The 22,770-nt window shown below is 28.7% G+C and overlaps 1 protein-coding gene across 2 annotated transcripts in view; it reads left to right on the top strand.

Moving 5' to 3' along the window:
* The window catches only part of LOC129960787 (protein timeless-like), a 145,410-nt gene that overhangs the window by 74,477 nt on the left and 48,163 nt on the right, over positions 1-22,770 (top strand). For both annotated transcript variants that reach the window (XM_056074431.1, XM_056074430.1), the window contains exons 7-13: positions 661-721; positions 817-870; positions 9,406-10,265; positions 13,656-13,725; positions 14,119-14,231; positions 17,421-17,537; positions 20,716-20,822. In XM_056074431.1, the coding sequence (XP_055930406.1) occupies positions 661-721; positions 817-870; positions 9,406-10,265; positions 13,656-13,725; positions 14,119-14,231; positions 17,421-17,537; positions 20,716-20,822 (1,382 nt within the window). The remainder of the gene's footprint in view (positions 1-660; positions 722-816; positions 871-9,405; positions 10,266-13,655; positions 13,726-14,118; positions 14,232-17,420; positions 17,538-20,715; positions 20,823-22,770) is intronic.

Below are 22,770 nucleotides of genomic sequence, written 5' to 3'. Positions count from 1 at the left end.
TTAGTACCTGTAAGACATAAGCCTAGGGCAGCATGTTTTTGAGCAAACATGTACATTCTAAAATCATTATAACTTTGATATTTATGACGCATTAACAGACGGGACACGCGATCCGTAACAGATGGATCGCGAAACACGAGAAAATTCGTGAGCGGTCCTTAATGTCTTAAAACAAGACATTGGTGCAAATCGTGCCGAATATCATGGCACAAGGGAATATGCTTTACCAAATATCACACTCTAAAGTATTATTCAAGTCTGTGAAATAAATAATAGTTAAAATGTAAAAAAATCTAATATAATAAATACATGTATAAAATATATAGTAATATTTAAGAATACTTTATGTGAATATAATACAAAATGCAAAATAAAAAAATGGGCATATATGCATCCTATTGCTTACCAAGCGTGCTGCTAGAGCGTTCAAAAATGTGCGGTCTCTGGGAGTGCGTTGAGCGCGCAGAGTGCCGTACGCAATGTTTTAACATGGTTTTTTTTTAAACTTTTCCAATAAAGCTTTTTCTTTGTGAGAAAAATCACACTGTGATGTTGATTATATTATGATTGCTATTATGTTGATTCATGTTTCTCTGTTATGCTAAAATGCTCTTTTGTACTTGTCAATCAACAACCGTCGTTTATTATTTTTATTTTTAGGAACTTATTTGTTCAGGGAATCGATGGAGCTCTTTTGCTTATGTTCAATAGTAGATACAGAGTAAGCTAACTTTTAATTAAGAATAATATTTAAAAAATCGTATTTTTTGGATATCAAGAATTTTGTCTTTTCTAATTTCTTTATTTTCTCTTTAGGCTCACTGGACCGTTCCATTGGCTCTTATTATGGCGCTTCTTTACAAAAACCAGGTTTGTTCCATGAGTACTGGTCTAAGGACATTCTTTTCTTTTTACCATTTTTCAAAATAATATCTAAAGAAATCGGTTCGAATTATTGAATGTTCAAAACTTGTTCAAGTTCTGGACGTTTTCTGTGGAATTTATACGTAATTTTCACACGATGTATAAACGATATACCAGTGGGAGATATTTATTTAAGCATAATATTTTTTTTCCTTTTTAAACAGGGTGCGACTCGCCCGGTGGTGAATCGGTTTATCCTGGTGTACCTTTATCTTCTGAGAGCCAGTGAACTTTCTTTAAATATAATAACGGAAACATTAGACATGAAAATGATTATTATTGAGATAAACTAACGTACGTCAGATATGTTTTTACCAAGTTAAACAATTCATTAATTAAATATAGAAATGTTTAAGACTGAAGACCAGGACAAATTTAACTAAGAAGCTAGTAATATAGATGAAAGGGATGACGGTTTGTATTGCTTATTAACTGTTTAGACGGTTCTGCGAAGTTGTAAAATGTCCAGCTGAACTCGAAGATCAAAGGTTTAAGATTGGTGCAGGAAGTAAGTTTAAGTCTTAAATCGATTTTGAGCCATGAATCACTGAAAAATATTTGTGCTCAAGAAAATACTTTTTGATCATTACATTTGTAAATATTACTTGCTAATTTTTGATATCATACTTTACCTTTTTTTTTAACATAATTTTTACTTTACTTATATGAAGAAATAAGATAGAAAAAGAGCAGTTTCGGTTCGTGCGTGCTCTCAGTTCAAACTAGTACGTGTTTTGAGCTGGGGATGGTCTTTAGAATTAGCGATTTTTCTGGGACGCGTTTGGTTCGACACCGGCTTCAGAACGTGGTGCATCTCTTTTAAGCCGCCTACAATGGTCACTTGGTAAGTTTTGTCGTTCCTTTTGCAATTCCCGATTAATTCAGTAACCATTAGACAGTAAAAAATATTGAAAAGACATCTAATGAAATTTTTAACGTAAATACGTTTTGTCGATGGTTATTATTTATAAATTTTCATTATATTGCGTTACAAAAATGTAAATAAAATTTTTCTGAGCAGCAAAGAAAAAAAAAAAATGTTTCACGCTGTACCTCCATGTGTTGAGTGTATCAATTTTTGTTGAGATTTCTTTGAAGTTATGTGTTTTTCAATACTGTTGTTTTGTTCTTATCAAGTCACTAGTTATAAAATATTTTTTAAACTGATTCTTCAGAAATATGATAAAGGCCCTATGTATTCGTATAAAAGCTTCTTATCTGAATAAAACTTTCTGAAACCCAAACTATTCCCGTAGTGTCCATGTTAGATTTTCCCGCTTGAAAGAACAATTTTAATTACAGTTCCCAGAGAATCATGTGAAGATGCAGAGACTTATTTTGAAAATTCGTTGGTAATGTATTGAAATTACTCCACAATTCTTTGTACGTATTATTGTTCCTCAGAATTAAATGTAAATTACTCCACAATTCTTTGTACATATTATTGTTCCTCAGAATTAAATGTAAAGATTTTGTAATTAAGGGAACAATCGAAATCCTAAAGCATATATGGCTATTCATTCCTTGTAGGCAAGTAACAAGATTTCCGAAATTTTGTTTTTCTTTAAAAGTTTTGTATTTCATTTTTTTTAAAAAGCAGGCATTCTTAAAAAAAGAAAATTTAAAGGGATATAGAACTCTTATATTTTTTACAATGGGGATAAAAGGATTACTAATACTGTTATCGGTATATGAGCAAATGTTTTGAGTAGAGGAGACTTGTACTGTGAATTGCTAACCTTCATTTAGGAATGTGCTGCCATCTAGTAGCAAACAGTGGGACTATCTTAAGCAATACTCAGGCTTGATAGATTGCGTTGTTGACTATTAAGGCCTTGATTCTGAATGCAGATATGAAATTATTCTTTCTATATATAAAAAAAAAATTAAAGAATCGTGTTTCTTTATTAACAGTTTTTGCGGATTTTTTGACGATTTTCCCAATTTTCTTGTTTGTGCAATATAATTATGTGGTAAAACTGTTTCTAAATTCGGATATACAAAAATTATCCCGTGTTACAATTGTAAACTGTCACCTTCTTCTTTAATGCACCACATATCCAATATATATACTGCTAATTACAGTTATCTTCGTTTTCTCTCTATAATATGTTACGAAGTAAGATGGAGGGGAGTGCGCTTTTAAATATTAATCTTGAAACTATAAAATAAGCAATTGAACTTGTTTGTGGTAAAGGAGACACGGAAATTTTCATCAGAGAATCATGTAAATTGTTTAATATTAAAATTACAACATTAATTCGGCGATTGATGGCCTTTAAAAAATCTGGGAAAGAGATATTTAAGTACAGCAGTCGAGAGACAATTGAGATAAAGTCTTTTCCCTATTCATCGTCTTTAAAATTCAGACGAAACAAGACTAATGATAGTATGTTCGAAAGTACAAGATGCTTTGATCCAAGATAAAAGACCCTCTTATGCAATTGATCATTTTGTATGACATTATATTTCCTAAAATTAATCATCTTTATCTGAATGTTTGTGAATATTGAAAGCTGGCGTTAAAAAGAAGTTACATAAAATAGGGTACCTATAATTAAAATAAAACAGTAAATTATAATTTTAATTGCATAATAGAAAAAGTTACCCAAGGTTCAACAGCCTCCTTTATCAGAATTGTTTTCATATGGATATCAGACGACAAAACTTACCGAGAAACCAACATGTCTAAAGCAAAATTTAAAATCATTAAATAATTACATCTGCAAGTCAAGAAATATGCTAATAATTATTTCATGTTGCATTTCAGTAAATACTCATTCCTTCAAAAAAGTATCTGATTTCTACCCGTTATTCCGAAACTACTTATTGCACAATTAAATTGTAAATGTCTGTAGAAATATGTTCTCTATAAATTCACGAAATTTTTATTATATAAAGGATCATCTCTATGTCTAGATTTACTCAAACTCAATTTTTTTCAAGTAGTAACAATCGAATTTGTACATAAATTTTCCATATTAAGAGATCGAATACATATAAAATTTTGTAATTTTGAAAAAACGGTTCACGAGTTTTAAATGATTGAAGATTTCAATTCTTAATGTTAAACGAGAACTTACATTTTTTTTTTCAGTATATTTCAGGATATAATGAATCTTTGAAGTAATTCTTATTTTGCATTAAAAGGCTCAATGAAAAAGATTAAAAAAAAATTAGATTCTTCTTAAAATATGGAGGCATATTTTAGATTTTTAAATACTTTTTCAATTAACCTGTAAACTTTTTTTTTTGAATAGAGAATAATAAATTTTGAATCCAGTTAAAGGGGCACCATCGTTCCAAATCTTATTTCCCTCAAATTCTCTGGCAGGAATAAAAAAAGCCCCAATGGAGTGGAAAACAAAGCATGTTTTCATTGTTGCTTTAAACTGAGATTATATCTTTTATTTTTAAATATAAACGCAAAGTTGATGATGGAAAATCGATACGTTTAAAAAATTCTGCTCCGCTTACAGTTTAACCGAAGTATCGTTCGGGACAAATGGAATCCGAATACAGTTGTAAAAATGATTTGCAAGATTTTTAATTAATGAATAAAGATAAGAATCAAAATGCTATACGAAATATAAATTTTTAAAGCATTAAATGTGTAATAAATAAAACATTATTATTGAATAAAATGCAGAAACAATTTATTTTGTATGTATAATGCAGTGTCAATAAACTTTGGCAAAATACCTTCTTTAATAATGAAACAAAAGCTTAAAAATGTTTCAGTAGATAGTTAATTCACCTTCTGATGGAAAGAGATTATGAAGAATTTTTAAAAAGCATTCATTTATCATTTATTTGAAACCAGAGTATGCAAACTAACTGCGTCGTTGTTTGTTTCAATTGCAAACGAATGTTTCAGAAAATAAGCATTGATATCTTTTATTTTTCAACTGTTTCAAAAACTATTTAAGCTTTTTTATTTTATTTTTTATATTAATTGCTAATTTTATGCAGAATTAATTTTTAAACAATGCATCTCGATCGTCCTTTGTATTTATTACTTTTTGTAATTAAATATAGAAACAAAAGCATACGTTTCGAATACTTATTTGATCATGTTTCATTATCATTAAAGGTAAATACAAATAGGAAAAATACAAACTTTAAGCATACTTAGGGCAAAGTTATCGTTTTAACGACTGAAATGTAAAATTAAATAAAGGAGAGCATTAATAAGGGGATTTATATGTTATGATTGTATTTATTGAAATAGTCCTTCAATCTTTTTTTCTCATATATTTCCAATTATTTGAACCGATCTGGCAGAGTTTATCTTGGCATTTCTCTCATTATAACATTTTAAAAGAGGATTATTAAAAAAATTAGGATTTGGTGCTGGAAAATTTGAAAACATACAAATATGAACGTGTATATGCGATACATTTTACCCTTTACAACTCCTTATGCGAATGCATTTCACATATTTTTAAAGAGGACATGTCTAGTGACCTCCCCCCCCCCACACTCCCTTGAATTTCTATAGGTTACGAACAATAAAAAGTATCCGGATATTTTTTGATCGACTGTGCATCATTTATTTACTTTAGAAATTTGATTTGAGGGCAGTTATAAAGAATTATTAATTCATTTCCCTAACGAATATTTTGGCGAATAATCGGTCTTAGAAAATGTTTGAGAAATTTGGTTGAAGCAATGAAAAAAAATAATAACATTTTACGTTTGTACATTTAGAGTATTTTCAGCTTTTCAAAAATGAACTATAAAATTCATTATAAATTACGACTTCTGTCTGATGAAACTAAGGCGATTTTAAATATATTCTTTTGAAATACAAATGTATTTTATTAAAAAAAAACAGACGGTTTTGTTTTACTGTATGCAAATGGATTACCATTATCATGAAGAAATGGATAGAGAATTATATTAAAGAAATGAAAAAAAAAAAAAAAAAAAAAGGAAAAATGAGTTCTCCAAAAAGTCAGTGGATTTATACAGTGTCATTAAAGTATTTTTTTAATTTGTGAAAATTTTAAATGAACTAATTTGGGGGAATGATACTTTTATAAAAGAGAAAAAATGGGCTATTGTTGTTTGAAAGTATTTCTGTTCATTAGAAAATATATAAATGAGAATAGAAATAAAATACAAATACACATGAAACAATCAGTTACGTTAATTTATTTAAAACATGTAATATCATAATTTGGATTTAATTCTAATATTTCATTTATATAGTTTTTATATAATGAAGAAACTAAAATTGTTATGGAGTTCCCTCATTGAATGCTAGATTTTTATACATGACGTAGTTGACAAATCTCTGTTGTTACTTGAGAGGTGACTTCCGATTGTTAAGGGTTAAAATGTATATTTTGCTGCAGCCTGTACGAAAATGGTTTTGAGACGTGACTTTCAATTTTTAAGGACTAAAATTTATATTTTGCTGCATTCGTATGAAAATAGTTTTAGAAATTTCAAGGACTTAATTCTCTTTTCAGTTCAACACCTCTTTCGAAGTTTGGATATAGTCTTCTTCCTTTATTATTATATTATATCAACTTATTTTCAGTAAAATTCGCACAAATATTCAATAAAATGAATATTTCATGATTTTGTATTACAATAGACTCATTGTATTATTTAACTGTCCAGAAGTTCATTTAATCCAGTTTGAATTATATAACATATTGATAAAATAAAACATTGATTGATTGCGTTTATCTGTCTTAAAAACTCTTCTCGTTCAAGGCGAAAAATAAAATAACATAATCGGCATTTATGATAAAGATGAAATGTAGAAAATGAAGCAATAAATATATGCTGAAGGAACCGAGATAATTCTTCGAATTTTATATAATATATTTCAACCAAGTTTTCCAGTTCTTTGCGTAGTAAACCGAATCTATTTTAGTCCTGCTTTGGAGCCTCAAGAAGTCAAACTATAAAGTACGCATTTGCTAAGAAATGATCATCATTCCTTTCATTTCTCGGTAACTATATTTTAACGGGAAGTTTCTCAAATTTGTATAAAGTTGAGAAATCTTCCAAGTAAAGGACCCGGATTGGAAAATTAAGTTTCAGGGTGAGATGCAATATAATGATCGTACACCTTTAAAGTGACCATTCATTACAATATTAAAGTGCAATACCCAATCAATTCCGAGAAATTGGTTCTTGAAATTTTCAGTATAGGTTATATGCTAATAATTTGCCATCATTACTGAGTGTTCAGACAGCGCCCTCGGTAAGACATTTGCATAGCATCAGCGAAACCGGGGTTCGATTCCAGACAAATTTTCTTAAACTTTTTTCAAATTAAATTAATAGTTCATTTGAAAAAAATATTAGATTAAATTTTTGATTAATAAGTTTTTCGTTTTTATGTAAAAATAAACGTTCATTCACCCTAATATTTGAACTATAGTTAAAATTTTATTTTAAAGTTATAAAGTTATTATTCATTATAAAAAATTATTTTGAAGTTTTTAATTATTTAAAAAGAAAATTAATTATAAATATAACTTGTGATAAATCTTTGTAATTATCCCAATTACTCTCATAAAAACAACTTGATTTAGTAATTGCCAATATTGATTGTACATTAATAAATTTCTTCACCAATCAACATTGCTTCATGAGAAATTGAACCTGTGGATTCCGATGCAATCCATTTATTTTTAATTCGCATAACTTAATTATAAATTACTGCATCTTTTAATCTCAATTTTGATACTTCACTGTGTGGCGATTCCAGAGCGATTTCATCTTCAGTCTTCGATAAATTAACATTATCTGTCTACTCAAACATTTTCTCTTCAGAAAGTTTTAACTATTTATATTATGTTGAATTAAATAAAAAATAATATAGAATTCTCCAGTCGCTACAAAATCAGAGAAGAATTGGCACTTTTTCTTAGACTTTCTAAAATAACAGAAATAATTTATATAATTTCAATATCATAATAATCCAATATATATTTATATAATACTTGTAAAAAAATCTCCCTGCAAAAGAATTTCAAATTATTATGTAATTTATGAAATAATGAACCGTCAGTGGGATTATTATTTCATAAACTTATCCTTTAGTGCTGTCACAGAGCGTCGGTTTTGGTAAGAATTTATGGTTTGTATTCTTATTCGTGATGCGTTTTAGTATTAATAATCTAATTAAAATCATCATATTCAAAATCATAAAGGTTATCTGTCTACGTATTTGATAATTTAACAACTGCTTACTAACGTTTGCTTATGTATTTAATTATCCGTTCTTTTTAAGTTCTGTGAGAAATACGATTAGAACTGGAGTTAGAAACAGAGTTAACGATTAGATAAATGCAGTTAAAAACAAATAATTTCTCACCATTAAAATCTAAACATTTAAAACTTTTAATGGTTTTAAGACGATGATGGGTATTAAAATTTATCATCGGTTAAATTATATTATAATTATTTTAACGTTTAAAATTAACTTTTAATTATAATTGAAATATTAGATGAATGAATATTTATTTTTTACATAAAAATAAATAAATTACTAATCAAAAATATCTACAAATTATTAATTTCTAAAAAAAAAAGTTTAAGAAAACATGTCCAGGACCAAACCCTGGCTTGATGGATGTTATGCAAATGTCTTGCAGAGTGCACTGTCTGGACCCTCAAGAATGGTGACACATTACTAGTAAATATGCTATATTGAAAGCTTGAGAGCCGCATTCTTCGAATTGGCTGGCTATTGCGCTTCAATTTTTTTTTATTATAGAATGAGCATTCTAAAGAGGTATTACCATCATACTTAGTCTCATCCCGAACTCAATTTTTATTGCAAATATTGACCTTTTTAAAACTCAACTTATTTTTGTCACGTTAAGATGTTCATCTTTATTTCATTAATTTAGCAAGTATCATAAAATAACTCTTTTAAGCGGGGAAATTTAATATGAAATCTATGAGAATAATTTTGATTTTCAGATCATTCTTTTGTGTCATCTGTGTACTCATTATATGCTATCTGAAAATGCTGGGCCAATATATTTGTTTAAATTTCAATCACTCTAGATATTATTTTCTGTGTAATTCTAACGACGGTATTTGTTGCAGTTAAAACAATTTCTTCATCATTCTGTAAAATATTAAATTTGTCAGATATTACTTATTTCATCCATTATATCGTTCAATGATCATAATCTGTAAAGACTATGAAATGTTATATTGACATTAATCCATGTTGTCGTTTAAGTACATAAGAAATAGCACCTCAAAATAAAATTTTCAGTCATAGAAAACATATCTTAAAGTTTAATTCTCCATTGAAGTGATTCATTTCTGTAAGTTTCAGTGTGTAATGTTATCACAATAAATCTATATTGATTATAGTATGGAGTTAGATTTATTTTTTAAAAATAAAGCATTAGTTTTTGGTTTAAGTATAAAATTTATTTGTTATACTTAATTATATGAAAAATGTATCATTTTTCTAATACATTTTATCAAATTCAGAATGTAGGAAAAGTTCATCGAGCTATTGAGTTAATCTCTTCAGCTTCTGAGACTTCTGAAGACGAACAAGAAAGTGATGGATCCAAAAATTCTTCTACGTCTTTAAGCAGTGAACAATCGAAGAATAGGGATACATGTCTTGATTCCGGCTGTCCTCCTGAAGCAATTTTTCCTTTGAAAACTAAAAGAAATCGGAGACAGTTAAAAGGTGAAAATACAAAAAAGGAACCACTTGTATCAGATATCCATACCAAGCTTGAAAAGGTGCAGATTAAGGATGATTGCACTTCTAAAACAACACAAACGAAATCCCAAAAAGATAGCGAAAACAAACAAAATATTATTTATGCAGATGGAAATGCGTCTGAAAGTTCCAGTGGCTCCGAAACACCACAGCATAAAAGAATGAAAGGATATTCTTCTCCGGGTTATGCTAACGTCGATGATATGGCTAACAATTCTAAAACTGATTCTGCTGTAAGTATGAGAGGCAGCTCTCCGGAAATGATGAATACTAAATCTTCTGATGATGATATTTTTGAACAGACACAGCCGTTAAAAAATCTGAAAGCTGTCCAGAAGTTACGCTGCATGCAAATGAATTCCAAAATGTCAGAAAGTGATTCAAGTAATGAAGAGATTCATAGTAATAAACTAAAATATCGCAATCACCCACCTACTGGGCGACGTGGTAAAAGTCCAAGAAGAAATACTGGTTGTTCCCCTTCGATTTGTATGAGTTCTGCTTTTGAAGCGTCTTCTTCCAAGGGGAGAATAAGATATCCTTTGTGGGAGAAAAGGAATAGTGTGTCAACCTTAGTAGCAATTACATCACCTACACCATCGGATGAAGATATTGGGTAAGATTCTGCCTTTTCTTCTTTTTTTACCTTTTATTTTCTTTACACATGTGCATTATTTTGAATTGGTATATGCAATGTGACAAAAAAAAAAAAAATGTCATACTTTTTTTGTGTTAACTATCTTTCATTGTAAGGCAACTTACTATATATGTGCAGTATGATTTATTCTTACGATCATAAATATAAATTACTAATTTTTAAATTAAAAGACAAACTAATATTTGATTGTTAAATGTGAGAGGTACTCAAGCAATTTCATATTATATGGAATAGAACAATATATTTAAAATTCTGGGAGAAATTTGATTTTGAATCGAATTATGCAGTAAAATTTTTATTAGTATGATGTTCATGAGACAGCAATAAATCGACTGTTTGTTCAATATGCAATAAACTATTTTAGCCTTAAGGTGTAAAAGTATATGACTATTTTTAATAAGGCTCGTAGTCATTTAATATGTTATGACTATTATGTACAATTTTAATTTTTTAAGAAAATAATTAAACAGTACATAATAAAAGGTACAACTTTTTTTAATTGCATTATTCCTTTGTGGGTAACTATACTTATACATTCCTTATTTCTTGATTTTTTTAAAATCTCTGACCATGTAGTAATAAACTATAGTTCTAAATTATTAAATTGATCATGATGCTTTAGATCAGTTTACAATTAATAAATATTAATTATCCGAAATTAAATGGTTGCCTTTAATCTTAACGGGAAAAATGTTTTAATTTCCGTTGGACGGATTTTTGTTTCTTATAAAATCACTCTGAATTGAATTTCTCTGTTGTCATGATAAGATACTAAAAAATTCTTCAATGACTCGAGGATTTTTATGGATCTTTAAGAGAAAAGAATGATTTTTTTTTTTCAATTTCTTCATCATTGCTACTATTCTTATCAGGCAAACAATGCTTAATCAAGTCGTCACTCATGCGTAGTTTAGATGTAATTAAAGTGACATTACAAATCACGTAATCAGGAAAACTCTTGTTATTGTTTCTTATGGCACTTGCCATAGGCAAGCCCGCTGTTCAAAGACAGTGGATTTAAGCCTGGGGGGGGGAGGCCTCTTGTTTCTATAGTAGCGCTATCTAGGGCCAAGAGAACGACTTAGCTACACACACGTCACAACCCTTTTTACAGGGCGGACTTCATTCACTCAAACACTAATCGTAATTTAGACCTGAATCAGAGAACGATCACCCCTGATCCAGTACCCCCAGTGGTATTACTCTCGACATGGAGGACTTTGTGACCACGACAGATTTAACGCGCGTCAGCCACCAAGCACGCGGGGAATCTTCGGCCGGCGGGGTTCGAACTCGCAACCTAAGGGACGCGAATCCAACGCTCTACCAACCAGTTAAATACATCGAGTGTGACTGCTTCATCACCACACCAGAATCATACTCCAAAAATCCCAAAGAACCAATTCATCACTGTTTTAAACAGATTTTAAAATAAAGGACAATTTTTATTATTTCTATGCATTAATTTTCTTTTTAATCCTCTGACTCTCTAAATTTTGGGAAATCAATTTAACTAAGCGCTTCCTTATCACATTTTAAAATTTTTGATCATATCAAAGTCTAAATATTACAAGAGACTTCTGCAGCTCATAGAGAAACGCTCAATTTTCGCATTTTCTGAGAACGTTGGGGTATTTTCTTTGTATGCCAATCATTTACACTTACAGAACGGGATTGATTTTTGTCACTTCTTATCACAACTCAATTTTTTTAAAAATCCTGTCTATATAACCCATTGTTATCCAAGCTTTGTTTCATGAGGTAATAGCAAGGATTTAACATTTGTAAAGTACCTTGGATTTTTCGATTTTTTGATGACAGTCGTATGATTTCTCCCTCTATTGTCACCTTTAATCTCAATATTCTTTCAGGTTATAAAAGATACCTATCTCATCAGCATTAAATATATTAGGAAATTTTACGCCCACCTATCTTCGCGGGGATAGGTTATATTCTTCAAATGGAATTATTTTATAACTAATGCCATAATATGACATTCCATGGCATATTTTAACTTTTTGGCAAGCATTTAGTTGAAAACGCACTTTCTCGTTCAACATCGATGCGATTTGATATGCTTATTACATAGAACCGCTAACTGGAATATTTAAAGCTCTATTTTGATTGAAAAAATTCTATAAAGTATCCTTAACCTTGAAAATTTCCTTTCTTCAACTCGATATTTTTGGAGCGCAGCAGTAAAAAGCAGATGGACTTTTTTCGATCATATTTCTTCTTAGAGAAAACTGCCTTCTGTATAATCATATGCATATCTAACTTATAATTTCAATTTTTGTCAATTCAGTATCGTTTGTTTTTCCTTATAATCAAGTGTACAAACATAAAACGGCGCTTTGGGCAAATTCCAAATAATTTTTGTATAAAAACTGCTATTTGTATTATTCCCTGCTCTATCTAAAATTTGATGTCACGGAGGCAGGATAATGAAATTGCAATTAAACCTTAATAATACAGAAAATATTTTTGAACTAAAATAGATCTAGCTGCTTTCGGCCACTTACCAGTTCATTCATCAAATTAATAGTGTTAATTTAGTATTTAAATTAATTATTTAATTTTTTGGTAAGCTGAAAGCATTGATTTCTGCGACTGAAATTTCTTAGATATAGAATTAAAATTATTTAATTGCGTTTGCAAGCTCTCTAGTTTATTCGGTTTGCATTTCTAGTAAAGAAATGGATAAAGGTCATATTTTGTCACGTGATTTTCTTTCTTATTTCATCTAACAATTAGTATATCAAATTTTCAATTGCCTTGTTTATTCTGCGATGAAAGCTCGATATCTTTGTCTTTTCTAAAAAGGGGGGGGGAAATAATTTAGTTTTCACCACTGCTAGTAAAATATTGCTGATTTATTTTGTGTATAAATGGTGTTATTGTAAAATTTAAATTCTTCTACTATATTTATCTTACAAAATTTTTTGTACATTACACTTAATTTAATATTTGAAAAATCTGTACTGAAAATATGTATCACCAGGATTGTCTTAACAATTTTGGGTGTCCTGGGCAATATTAATTTACCATCTCCTTAGAATTGTAGCTTGTAAATCATTTTAGATAGGTGATATTTAATTGACTGATAAAATCTTGACTTTTTTTACCATAAGAAATTTTATTAGTAATGTTCAATTGTTATTTCATCTACCTGGATTCCACTATTGATGATTGGATAGCTTTATATTAATCTGCAAGAATTTCTTAACAGCGAAGGATTATTCAAAACTTATTCAATTTTTGCTTTTCATGTATATTTATCTACTTCATATTAAATATCGTATTTATTCATTAATACTGATATGTGATGCTTCATTCATCTATTTTTAGAAATCTTATGAAGGAGTTCACTTTAAGTTTCTTGCATAGTGGGTTTTCCCATTTAATTTTGGATTTAAAGGTAAGGTACTCTTCTTTTCTCGTAAATAATGTATACAATTTTAAATAATGTTCTTAATTATTGAATAATTATTTTTCTGCAATAGATATCCTTTCGTTAATTTTGTGCGCAAATCATAAAAACAAAAGTATAAGTTTTAACAGATGCAATGAAGAATGCTTTATTGTTCATATAAATACATTTCACATAATTTTTAATGTAACTTGATTTAGGTAATATGCTGAATTTTTATTTCATTTTCATGCAGCTTTTCATTGTTAATTATATTTATTTCTCTTTTAATATTTATGATCTGGTTTTGGGAAATAGATCTTTATTATTTAAAAACTGTTTGCATCTATTTAGTTTTTTTAGCCACACGCTAAAATTATTAATCTTTATTGTCTTGATTAGAACTTACTGCTGGAAGGGCCTTCTCTTACAATCGACAAATCTTTATTTTTTTGGATTCTTAGCTACTTTCTGAATCTTGCTACCAATTCACACATTTGCGTGGACCATATTAGGTAAGTATCAGTCCCTTTGACAGCATTGTCTTAAACTGGGTTAATGTTCATTGTTATTGCACTTTGTTGCTTAAGAATTGAAATCCATCTCAAAGTAGTAGATAACGCTAAACACACCGCGATCGGACAAATGATCGTTTTCCAATGGCAGTTCTCAATGCATTGATGTAGTGTCGATACATTAAGTGTTAACCATCAATATTATGCTATTCCACGAATGTATCTCAGACAGGAAGCTGAGAATATTCTGCTTCGAGTAATCATGTCTGTTACATCTGTTCATGCACTGATAAATATTTCAATTCAATACTTAAACAAATGTTACGTTGCAATACAAAATATTCTCACAAATTGGATTTTAAAATTTTTAACAAATATGAAATATTATATATAATCTCTAATTTCAATCTGAATTAATTTCTAAATTTTTATCTTCAATTTGTTCATGCTATTTTATTCTAAAATTTTCTCTTATTTCCTGATCCAAATCCTACTTTTTTTTATTTAATTATTGCCAACATGGTCTCTAAAAATTCTTTTTTCTTTATTTCGCTCACCACGAGCGAAGGCATAAAAATCCCTGTTGCCTACGCTGGTGTTTCAAAGATACCCGAGATACCCTTTTCCTAACGCGTGCCCTTAGTCATTAACGGTTTGTTATCGGAATCTCGTAATAAATCGACTAAGGGGGAAAACTGCCATTTTCGCTTTTGTCTTCTGGTGCTATGTAAAAATTATGCCTCTCTTGGTAAAATAAATTGAAGTTCATTCAAAAAGTTTCTTCCTTGCTGTCACGTAACTGCCAAAATTATACTATTTGTGTGTGTGTGTGTTTAATTGAATTTAATTTCAAAACATTTGTTAATAGATACTTATTTTTGCTTTTTTTGCTATGAAAAACGTTTCTATTTAGAAAATATATTCGAAAATTTTCGTTTTTGTTTATTTATTTGTGCTAAACAGCTGATCGATATTTATTTGCCATGACAAGGAGATTACTCTGATTGCAGATATTAATTCCTGAAAATATAGAGTCGGAATATTAAAAAGACACTCATTAATTAAGCCTTTGACTACGAATTAAAAAAAAATTCCTATTATCTTCTCTTGTGGAGAAAATACGAGTAAAATAATTTTAAACTTCAAGTAATTTTTAAGTCAGACGCTGAGACATGATGGTCAAATAACTAGATAAAAATTACTTTTAATAATAATGATTTAAACTAATTTTAAAAAGTTATTGGGATCTATATGTCGCTTTAGTAGTCAAAGGGTTTAAAGCAATCTTGTATCATCATCATGATGATATCAAATATCAGCCATCTCTTACTAAAATAATATTGTGCTTTTATGACTGAAAACTAACAGTTTGCATTTTTATGAGTTATTGGTATCCTATTTTATATAATAACTATCCAACTCTATTTTTCACCATTTATAAGGTGTAAAATAGGAAAAATAAATTTTTAAAAGACAAAATTATAACCGTATGCAAAAGTGATAGGGTTGTGCAAGATGTTTTGGGACTTTAAATTATACTGCTGTTAGTGCTTCGCCTTTGAAATAAAAAAAAAATTAAAAAAAAAAATCGATGCTGACAAGGCTGAAAACCGTTGCCAGGACAGATTTGTCTTTTCTGACTTTCCATTGGATATTTATGCAGTGCGCCTTTTCAGTAATAGTTTCAACTATTCTTCAGCTCATCATTCTGTTTTCTCTTCCTGTTGACAAGATGAATTTCATTATGACCAATGCAAACTCATAAGCCAGATGCCGAACTCCTTTCTTCATCAATCTGTAATCCGTCATTTTTAATTTGTTTATACAATCTTCTAAACGTAGTTTTTTTTGGAAAAAAAATCTGATGTATTTTATGAATTTCTCATTTCCAGATTTCTTAAACGCCGACAAATACCGAATTAATCCTAGAATGTATGACCTTTTATATTTCTTTTACAAAAAAGAAGAAAAAGAAAAAGAAAAAAAATGTTTTCTGAATAGCTACATATAATTTAGGAAAATTATTACATTTTTTTCCATGAAGCTTAAAAAATTTATGTATACTAATTGGCTACATTATGCATTAAACAATATCCCAGTGACGCAAATCATATTATAAAAATTCTGCTATAAAATTGAAACTCCTTTTTTGCCTATATATTTTTTACAATGCCAAAAAAATGATATTTTTAATAGTAGAACTATTTTTAAACAACCGTCTTGGTATTTTGCCAAAATTCCGGTTTAAATTAAATTCTAGTATCATTATACCCATATATCAGTTTTTTTTCTACAAATGTTTATAAAAAACATTAAAAAAAGGATGCATCGTTGCTCTTTCATGTGAATCTTATAAATGAAAATAAAAACATGTAGCCAAATGACTATCCAATATAGCGTAAGGTTAATATTGTAAATGTAATATTAAACAATTTATACAATTCTTTGGTTGAAAATTTCTTTCTTCTGTGTCATACAGATTCAGTTGTTTAATGTTTAAATGTAATGTTAAGCAATTTATACAATTCTTTGGTTGAAAATTTCTTTCTTCTGCGTCATACAGATTCAGTTGCTTATTCTAAATGTCTTAAAGATGAATATTTTAACGTCTTCTTGGTTCGTGGCATGTTATTGTAACCTGAAAAAAAACACCCTTGATAATTAAGATGAATCATGGATCTCTGATCCGACATATGTGACATTATACGTGTGTGTGATCCAAAGCATATAATTAACAGTTCTAATGTGTGATAATCTTCTCAGATCAAGTTCGAATTTAGAAACTTGTACTTTTATTTACATAATTATAATGCACAAAATGGGAAATAGTAAAAATCCTGTAAGTTTTAGAGTTTGTATATAAGGATACATAATTCTTCAAATATTTTGCTTTGTACTTATAAAAAAAAAACAGTTTCATATCTACGCACCTAAAAAAAAAAGCTCTGAATTCTAATGAAACGGGTTTTTTTACTACCAACTGTTCGTAACCGAGGTGGCGTCCCATGCTGAGACAAAAGTTATTAACCCAAAGTACACTGTATCAGAGGCACAGCATTTCTTCCAATTATGCCTATTAAAATATTTGAAATTCTCCTTTTTTTGGAATTATATTGAGTGTTTTATCTTTTATTATTTAATACCATTTTTGTATTTATTCTGACCTGCCATTCTAATTTCTTTTTTTAGTGACATTCTTAGTGTCGACATTGTCAGTTATCTTGTATATGAATGTACTGATGCTTGTGAAAATATGGAATTCCATACACAGCAAAATACAAAAATTGCTCAATACGTCGCTGTTAAGTAAGTTAATTTTTTTAAAGTTTTATATGAATAAATAATTTATTTACAGTCGAACTAAATAGTGTTTTCGAAAAACATACATATTATTTACTTCGTAGTTTTGCTTTACAAATTTGTCTAATTAAATGATATTTATTCCTCAAAATCGGTATTCTTACTAATTTTGTCCGGACATTTAAATGAAATAATTTATTGTTGACTCTCCGAAATTGGCAAACTGTTCGCTGAGAGGGGAAATGTCGATTTCTACTTTGTATAAGTGTAATATTCTTATTCGTCAAACATTACTTTTTATTCAAAAATAAGTTATTTTTGTCTTGTGGAGCATGTAGCTCATATAGCTGTTTTAAATATTTTCAAAAACCGGCTTATATCCAATTGCTGAAATTGGTGCACCAATTGACAAATGATAATGATCTTAAAAACAATTTATTATACAGAAATCAGTTGTATGAATACTTGTATTTTACATTGAAATGCTTGCCCATTGAAAAAAAGTAAATGAGAGATTTTCTTAAATATAGCTACGATTACGACTCCTTTTTTTAAATATAATTGTCATTCTCTGTTAAATAGAATAACTTAACTAACCAAACTGCTCAGATCCAATATAAAATATGTAAATAATGTAAATATAAATCCTGAAAATTGCAAAATAGTTATTAATAGTTCCAAAAGTTAATATTTACAAAAATATTCGCTCTCAGCCAGTGGCGTGTCGAATGTGGATTCTAAGGGTACATAATGTCCTAGAGTTTGTCTGAAAGGCGAAGTGATCGCAACTGTTTGTGATGTTTACAAACTCAGAAAATAAAAATCGTGTTGTTAACTGTCTTCTCCAGATTCTAAAATTGCTCACGTTTTATTTCAGATCTTGAAGATATTATATTTACAATTGAATTTGTCTAATTTGAATTCAAATTTCTCTAATCTTTGTCTCTAATTCGAAAATATTTTAGTTAATTTGAGATCAAAACTAAATAATTGTATTTAAATTATTTTCGTTAGTTAAATATTTCCATAGCCCATGTCTTACTAATCGCAAGAATCTTTATTTTTTTATTTTCTGAAAAATCTTAGAAAGTTTTGTGAATGGGCAAAATTAATAACTGCCAGTGCACTTTGACATTGAAAGAAACGCTTTTTTCAAGTGATTAGCGCGAATAGAAGTTGGAATGATTGGAAAGTCTATTCGCAAACTAATATAAAAATATAAAGTTATTTAGTAGTGCAATGAGTTCTGTATGAAACAACACACACATATTGCATGCAACAGAAATAACATACATTGACAATGAACTTTTCCAGATATTCTTAGATCGAAATTCTGGTTGCATCTAATTTACATATTAACGGCTGCAGATCGGTTGAGTAACAAAATAAGTTAAATGCAGTGTACTAGATTAACATAAATCACAAGTAAGAATTAAACCATTAAACTAGAAACTCTCTAATTCTTATTTATTAACATGCGAAGAATTAATAACAATTAATTATTTATTATTAATTCTTATTTATTTCCTCTATACAAAGTGCATAGAGGAAATTTCAAATTTTCATTCATCAAGGCAGTTTATTAGTTTTAAATTTTTTTAATTTGTCTCGGAGTAAAGCCTTTGTAAAAATATCGGGTAATTGTTCTTTAGTATTTACATATATACTGTTTTCCCTTTGGTTTCGATATTTTTCATGAGTAAAATGAAATTTTATATCTATGTATTTGGTGAGGTTGTATTATACTGTATTTTTAGATTAATTTTGTGGCACTGTGATTTTCAAGATACTAAATCCCATTTTTGTTGCGCATTGATAATTCATTAATGTCAAATTACCGTTGATGAAGGCGCATAATTTTTTTTCACAATGGTAGATGATGATATGTATTCAGTTTCTGTGCTGGATGTTGACACAGAAGATTGTTTCATAGTGCTCCAGATAATAGCACCACCTGGCATAAAATCACCAAATGACCGCATATCTAGATTCTTTGCAGTACCTCTGACAGCTTAAAAACATATCCAGTGCTAGTCTGTGTGACGTTCAAATCACCAGCAAATTCTGTGTCAAAATAACTTACTAGACGATAGATTCAAGTATATACTCAATACCATGAAATGGAGTAGCTTTAAATTCTTCATGTTCTTTTAATAACGTTCCAATCAATTTGGCTGTAGGATTCTAAAACCTACTAACCACAGTTATAGCATACATGATATCAAAGCGCCTAGTAACTGAAATAAATATTATTGATATAACAGACCCCTTTAAGTATTACTAACTAAGAAAAATTCGGTGGAAGGGCATCACCATGTTTCTGAATATTTACAGTGATTGGAATAGAAATTATATTTAAATATACAGGGCTTGAACGTTATCGATTTTTATTATTATTTGTTGCCGCTTTTGCAAAGAGAAATATTGATTCAACAGCAGCAGTAAAATAAATTACAGAATCTCTTCGAAATTTTTTAAACGAATTCAAATGTTTATATGCTGAATTGCAAATGGTCCCTATTAAATCTCCATAGTTTATAAACCTATGATTTGAATTTTTTTTAAAAACAGAAGTCCATATAATCTACTAATATTCATAAAAAATAAATTTATCTTAATCGAAATCTTTTGTATTTATTTTCATTCACAAAATTCAATTTATTTTTACATTATTATTTTTTAAAATTTCATATTATACTTTTTAAGCTTTTCAGTTATTCATTTTTTCATTAATTTCTAAGCTCCATAGACCGTACATTTGTACAGCAATATATGCTTCCAATTTTCATGCGAAAATTTAAACGAGAATATAATTGTACTTCACATTACGAAGATATCTGTATATTAGACACAGTTTTTTTAAAAAAATTATTTATTTTATTTAGTTAAGTGTATTTTTTTATCGATCTTTTTACTTGTGATTATAGAGTTTAGAAACGCTCTTCACTGCAGTAAAATCACTTAGTATTGCGAATAATAATGCTAAAACAGTAAACATGAGTAAACAATTATGAAATAGGATTTAAAACAAATTAATGTTTTTTTAGAACTTAAAATTGGTGTAATGAAAGAAAATATTTAAAATAATATAACAGTGTGGTTAAATAGTTGAATATGTGTTTTTGTGTAGAAACTTTCCCACTCAGTCAAAAAAGTAACTTTTATCTAAAATATTTTTTTCCAGTTTGAATTTGCTAGTAATAGCTTTGAAAGAGATAATGTGCACTATCGATATGTGTTCTAGAAGATGCACTTCACCTAAAGACAAAGCTTTGTTTAATGAACTTAGTGGTGAGTTTTAATTTTACTTACATTTTAAGAAAATTATTTCCATTTTTTTAAAAATATTTTTAGCTTATTTGTTTAAAATTATACTTTGCTGCTTGGTGTATTATTTCAATGATTTTATAATGTGTAAGATTAAAAAAATGAAGATAATTTTTATTCATTTTACCGCCTTTATTACTCAGGTTTGTCTGAGATAGATTCAAACTGTTTATTTTACAATAATGATTTTTTGATACCATATTTTAATTTTTTTTTGTTCAAGTTATTTGAAATACAAATATATTATATTCCACCATCCACTTTTAACACATATCCGCAAGAGTTATTATGCGGTATCTTCATGGTATTTTTCGGCATTCTCAATGACATAATTATAGTGTAATTGAGAGATCGAAATAATATAACATTTTGCGGGAGAATGTGGAATCAGCCGGAAATAACCGAAAAATTTCGGAAATGATGGGATTTTTTAAAGAGTAATCTGCGATTAAAGTGATCTGATTTGCCCATTATAATAAACTAATCATGAAGTCAAATTTTTAAAATTACGATAAGCTGTCCTACGAAATATATTCAAACCGAATGTTCTGAAACAAACTGTTATTTTTTTTAAAGATAAAAAGTACGTTAAACATGATTCAAATTAATAACTGCTATGATTGAAATAAAAAGTTTTGATGTTCAAATATATTTCATTGAATTTCAACAAATATATATTTTTAAAATTTATCTAATGTTGTGATAGAAGTACAAATGAATGCAATGGACAATTGCAATTTCTCGAATATTGGCATTGTTATTCTTGTCACTAATTTAAAAAGAATTTCATAAGAAATTAATTTAAGGATTATGCAAAGAATTATTATCTTTTAAAATAATTAAATAAAAATAAGGGAGTAATAAAAAATAAAATTAAAATCAGCCGGCAATATCAACAAATGAAAATAAACGAGACTTTCCGATGCATTTAATTAAAATTCGGGGCGCAGACTCAAAAGTTGGAAATATCTCTTATAGCTGCTTTCTGTTCCCCCCTCCCCCTCTTTTAATAGTATCAGATAAAAGAAAAATAATTGAATTACAAATTATTGTTATACTATTAAACGCTCAGCATCACCCAGAAAAAGAAGATGAGCAAATATATTTAGTGCCAGAATTTCCTCTATTGAATTTTCCTTCCTTCTGTAAAAATGACAAAATCGTAGCCTGAAATTACCTTAAAATACTCATCAGATGACAAATTTAAGAGTTTCGTCCTTAAAAATATTAATCATTTCGTAAGAGATCGTGGAAAGTTAACTCAACAAATTGTTGAATATCCAAGTCAGTTGTTGTCCATTTAGCTTGTATTTTGCACTGCAGTGGCAAAATAACCGGCTTGATAAATGAATCTGATATTGTTCTTTTATGATTATTTTTAATAACTTGGCTAAGAAATCAATGCGATGGATACAGTCGACGTTAAGTTGGCAGAGTGAACATTTGATTCAATGATTCTTCATTCTGACCAATTTTATTCATTTCACAAAATAACCGACATTGTGAAAAGTTAATCAGGTGACTCATTTTATCGATTTTTTTGGTTGGTCAGCTAAGAAATTAACATGATGAATGAAAATTCGTCTCGATTGTTACTTTCATCGGTGGAACTGTCAGAGCAAATTATAATATTATCATTATATAAGATTTGGATGTTGGGATAATATTGAAAATACATGGGTGCCTTTCGAATTGTTTTCCCACATTAAATTTTTACTGAACCCATTAAAAAAAGGAAAGAAAAAATGCTATATTTTAACGCGCATCAAACTTATAAGAAACTTTTATCAACAATTGGAATGATTATGAGTATATTGTAATACAGGAATATTTCCTATAGTATTATATTCGCATAAGTACTTAAAGGAATTGATACTAAAACTGGAATTTTTATTTGGTAACTTCATTTTAA

The sequence above is a fragment of the Argiope bruennichi genome, chromosome X2 (genome assembly GCF_947563725.1).
Source record: "Argiope bruennichi chromosome X2, qqArgBrue1.1, whole genome shotgun sequence".
Lineage (NCBI taxonomy): Eukaryota > Metazoa > Arthropoda > Arachnida > Araneae > Araneidae > Argiope > Argiope bruennichi.
The sequence above is the reverse complement of the archived record's forward strand: the minus strand, read 5'-3'. Positions and strand labels throughout refer to the sequence as shown.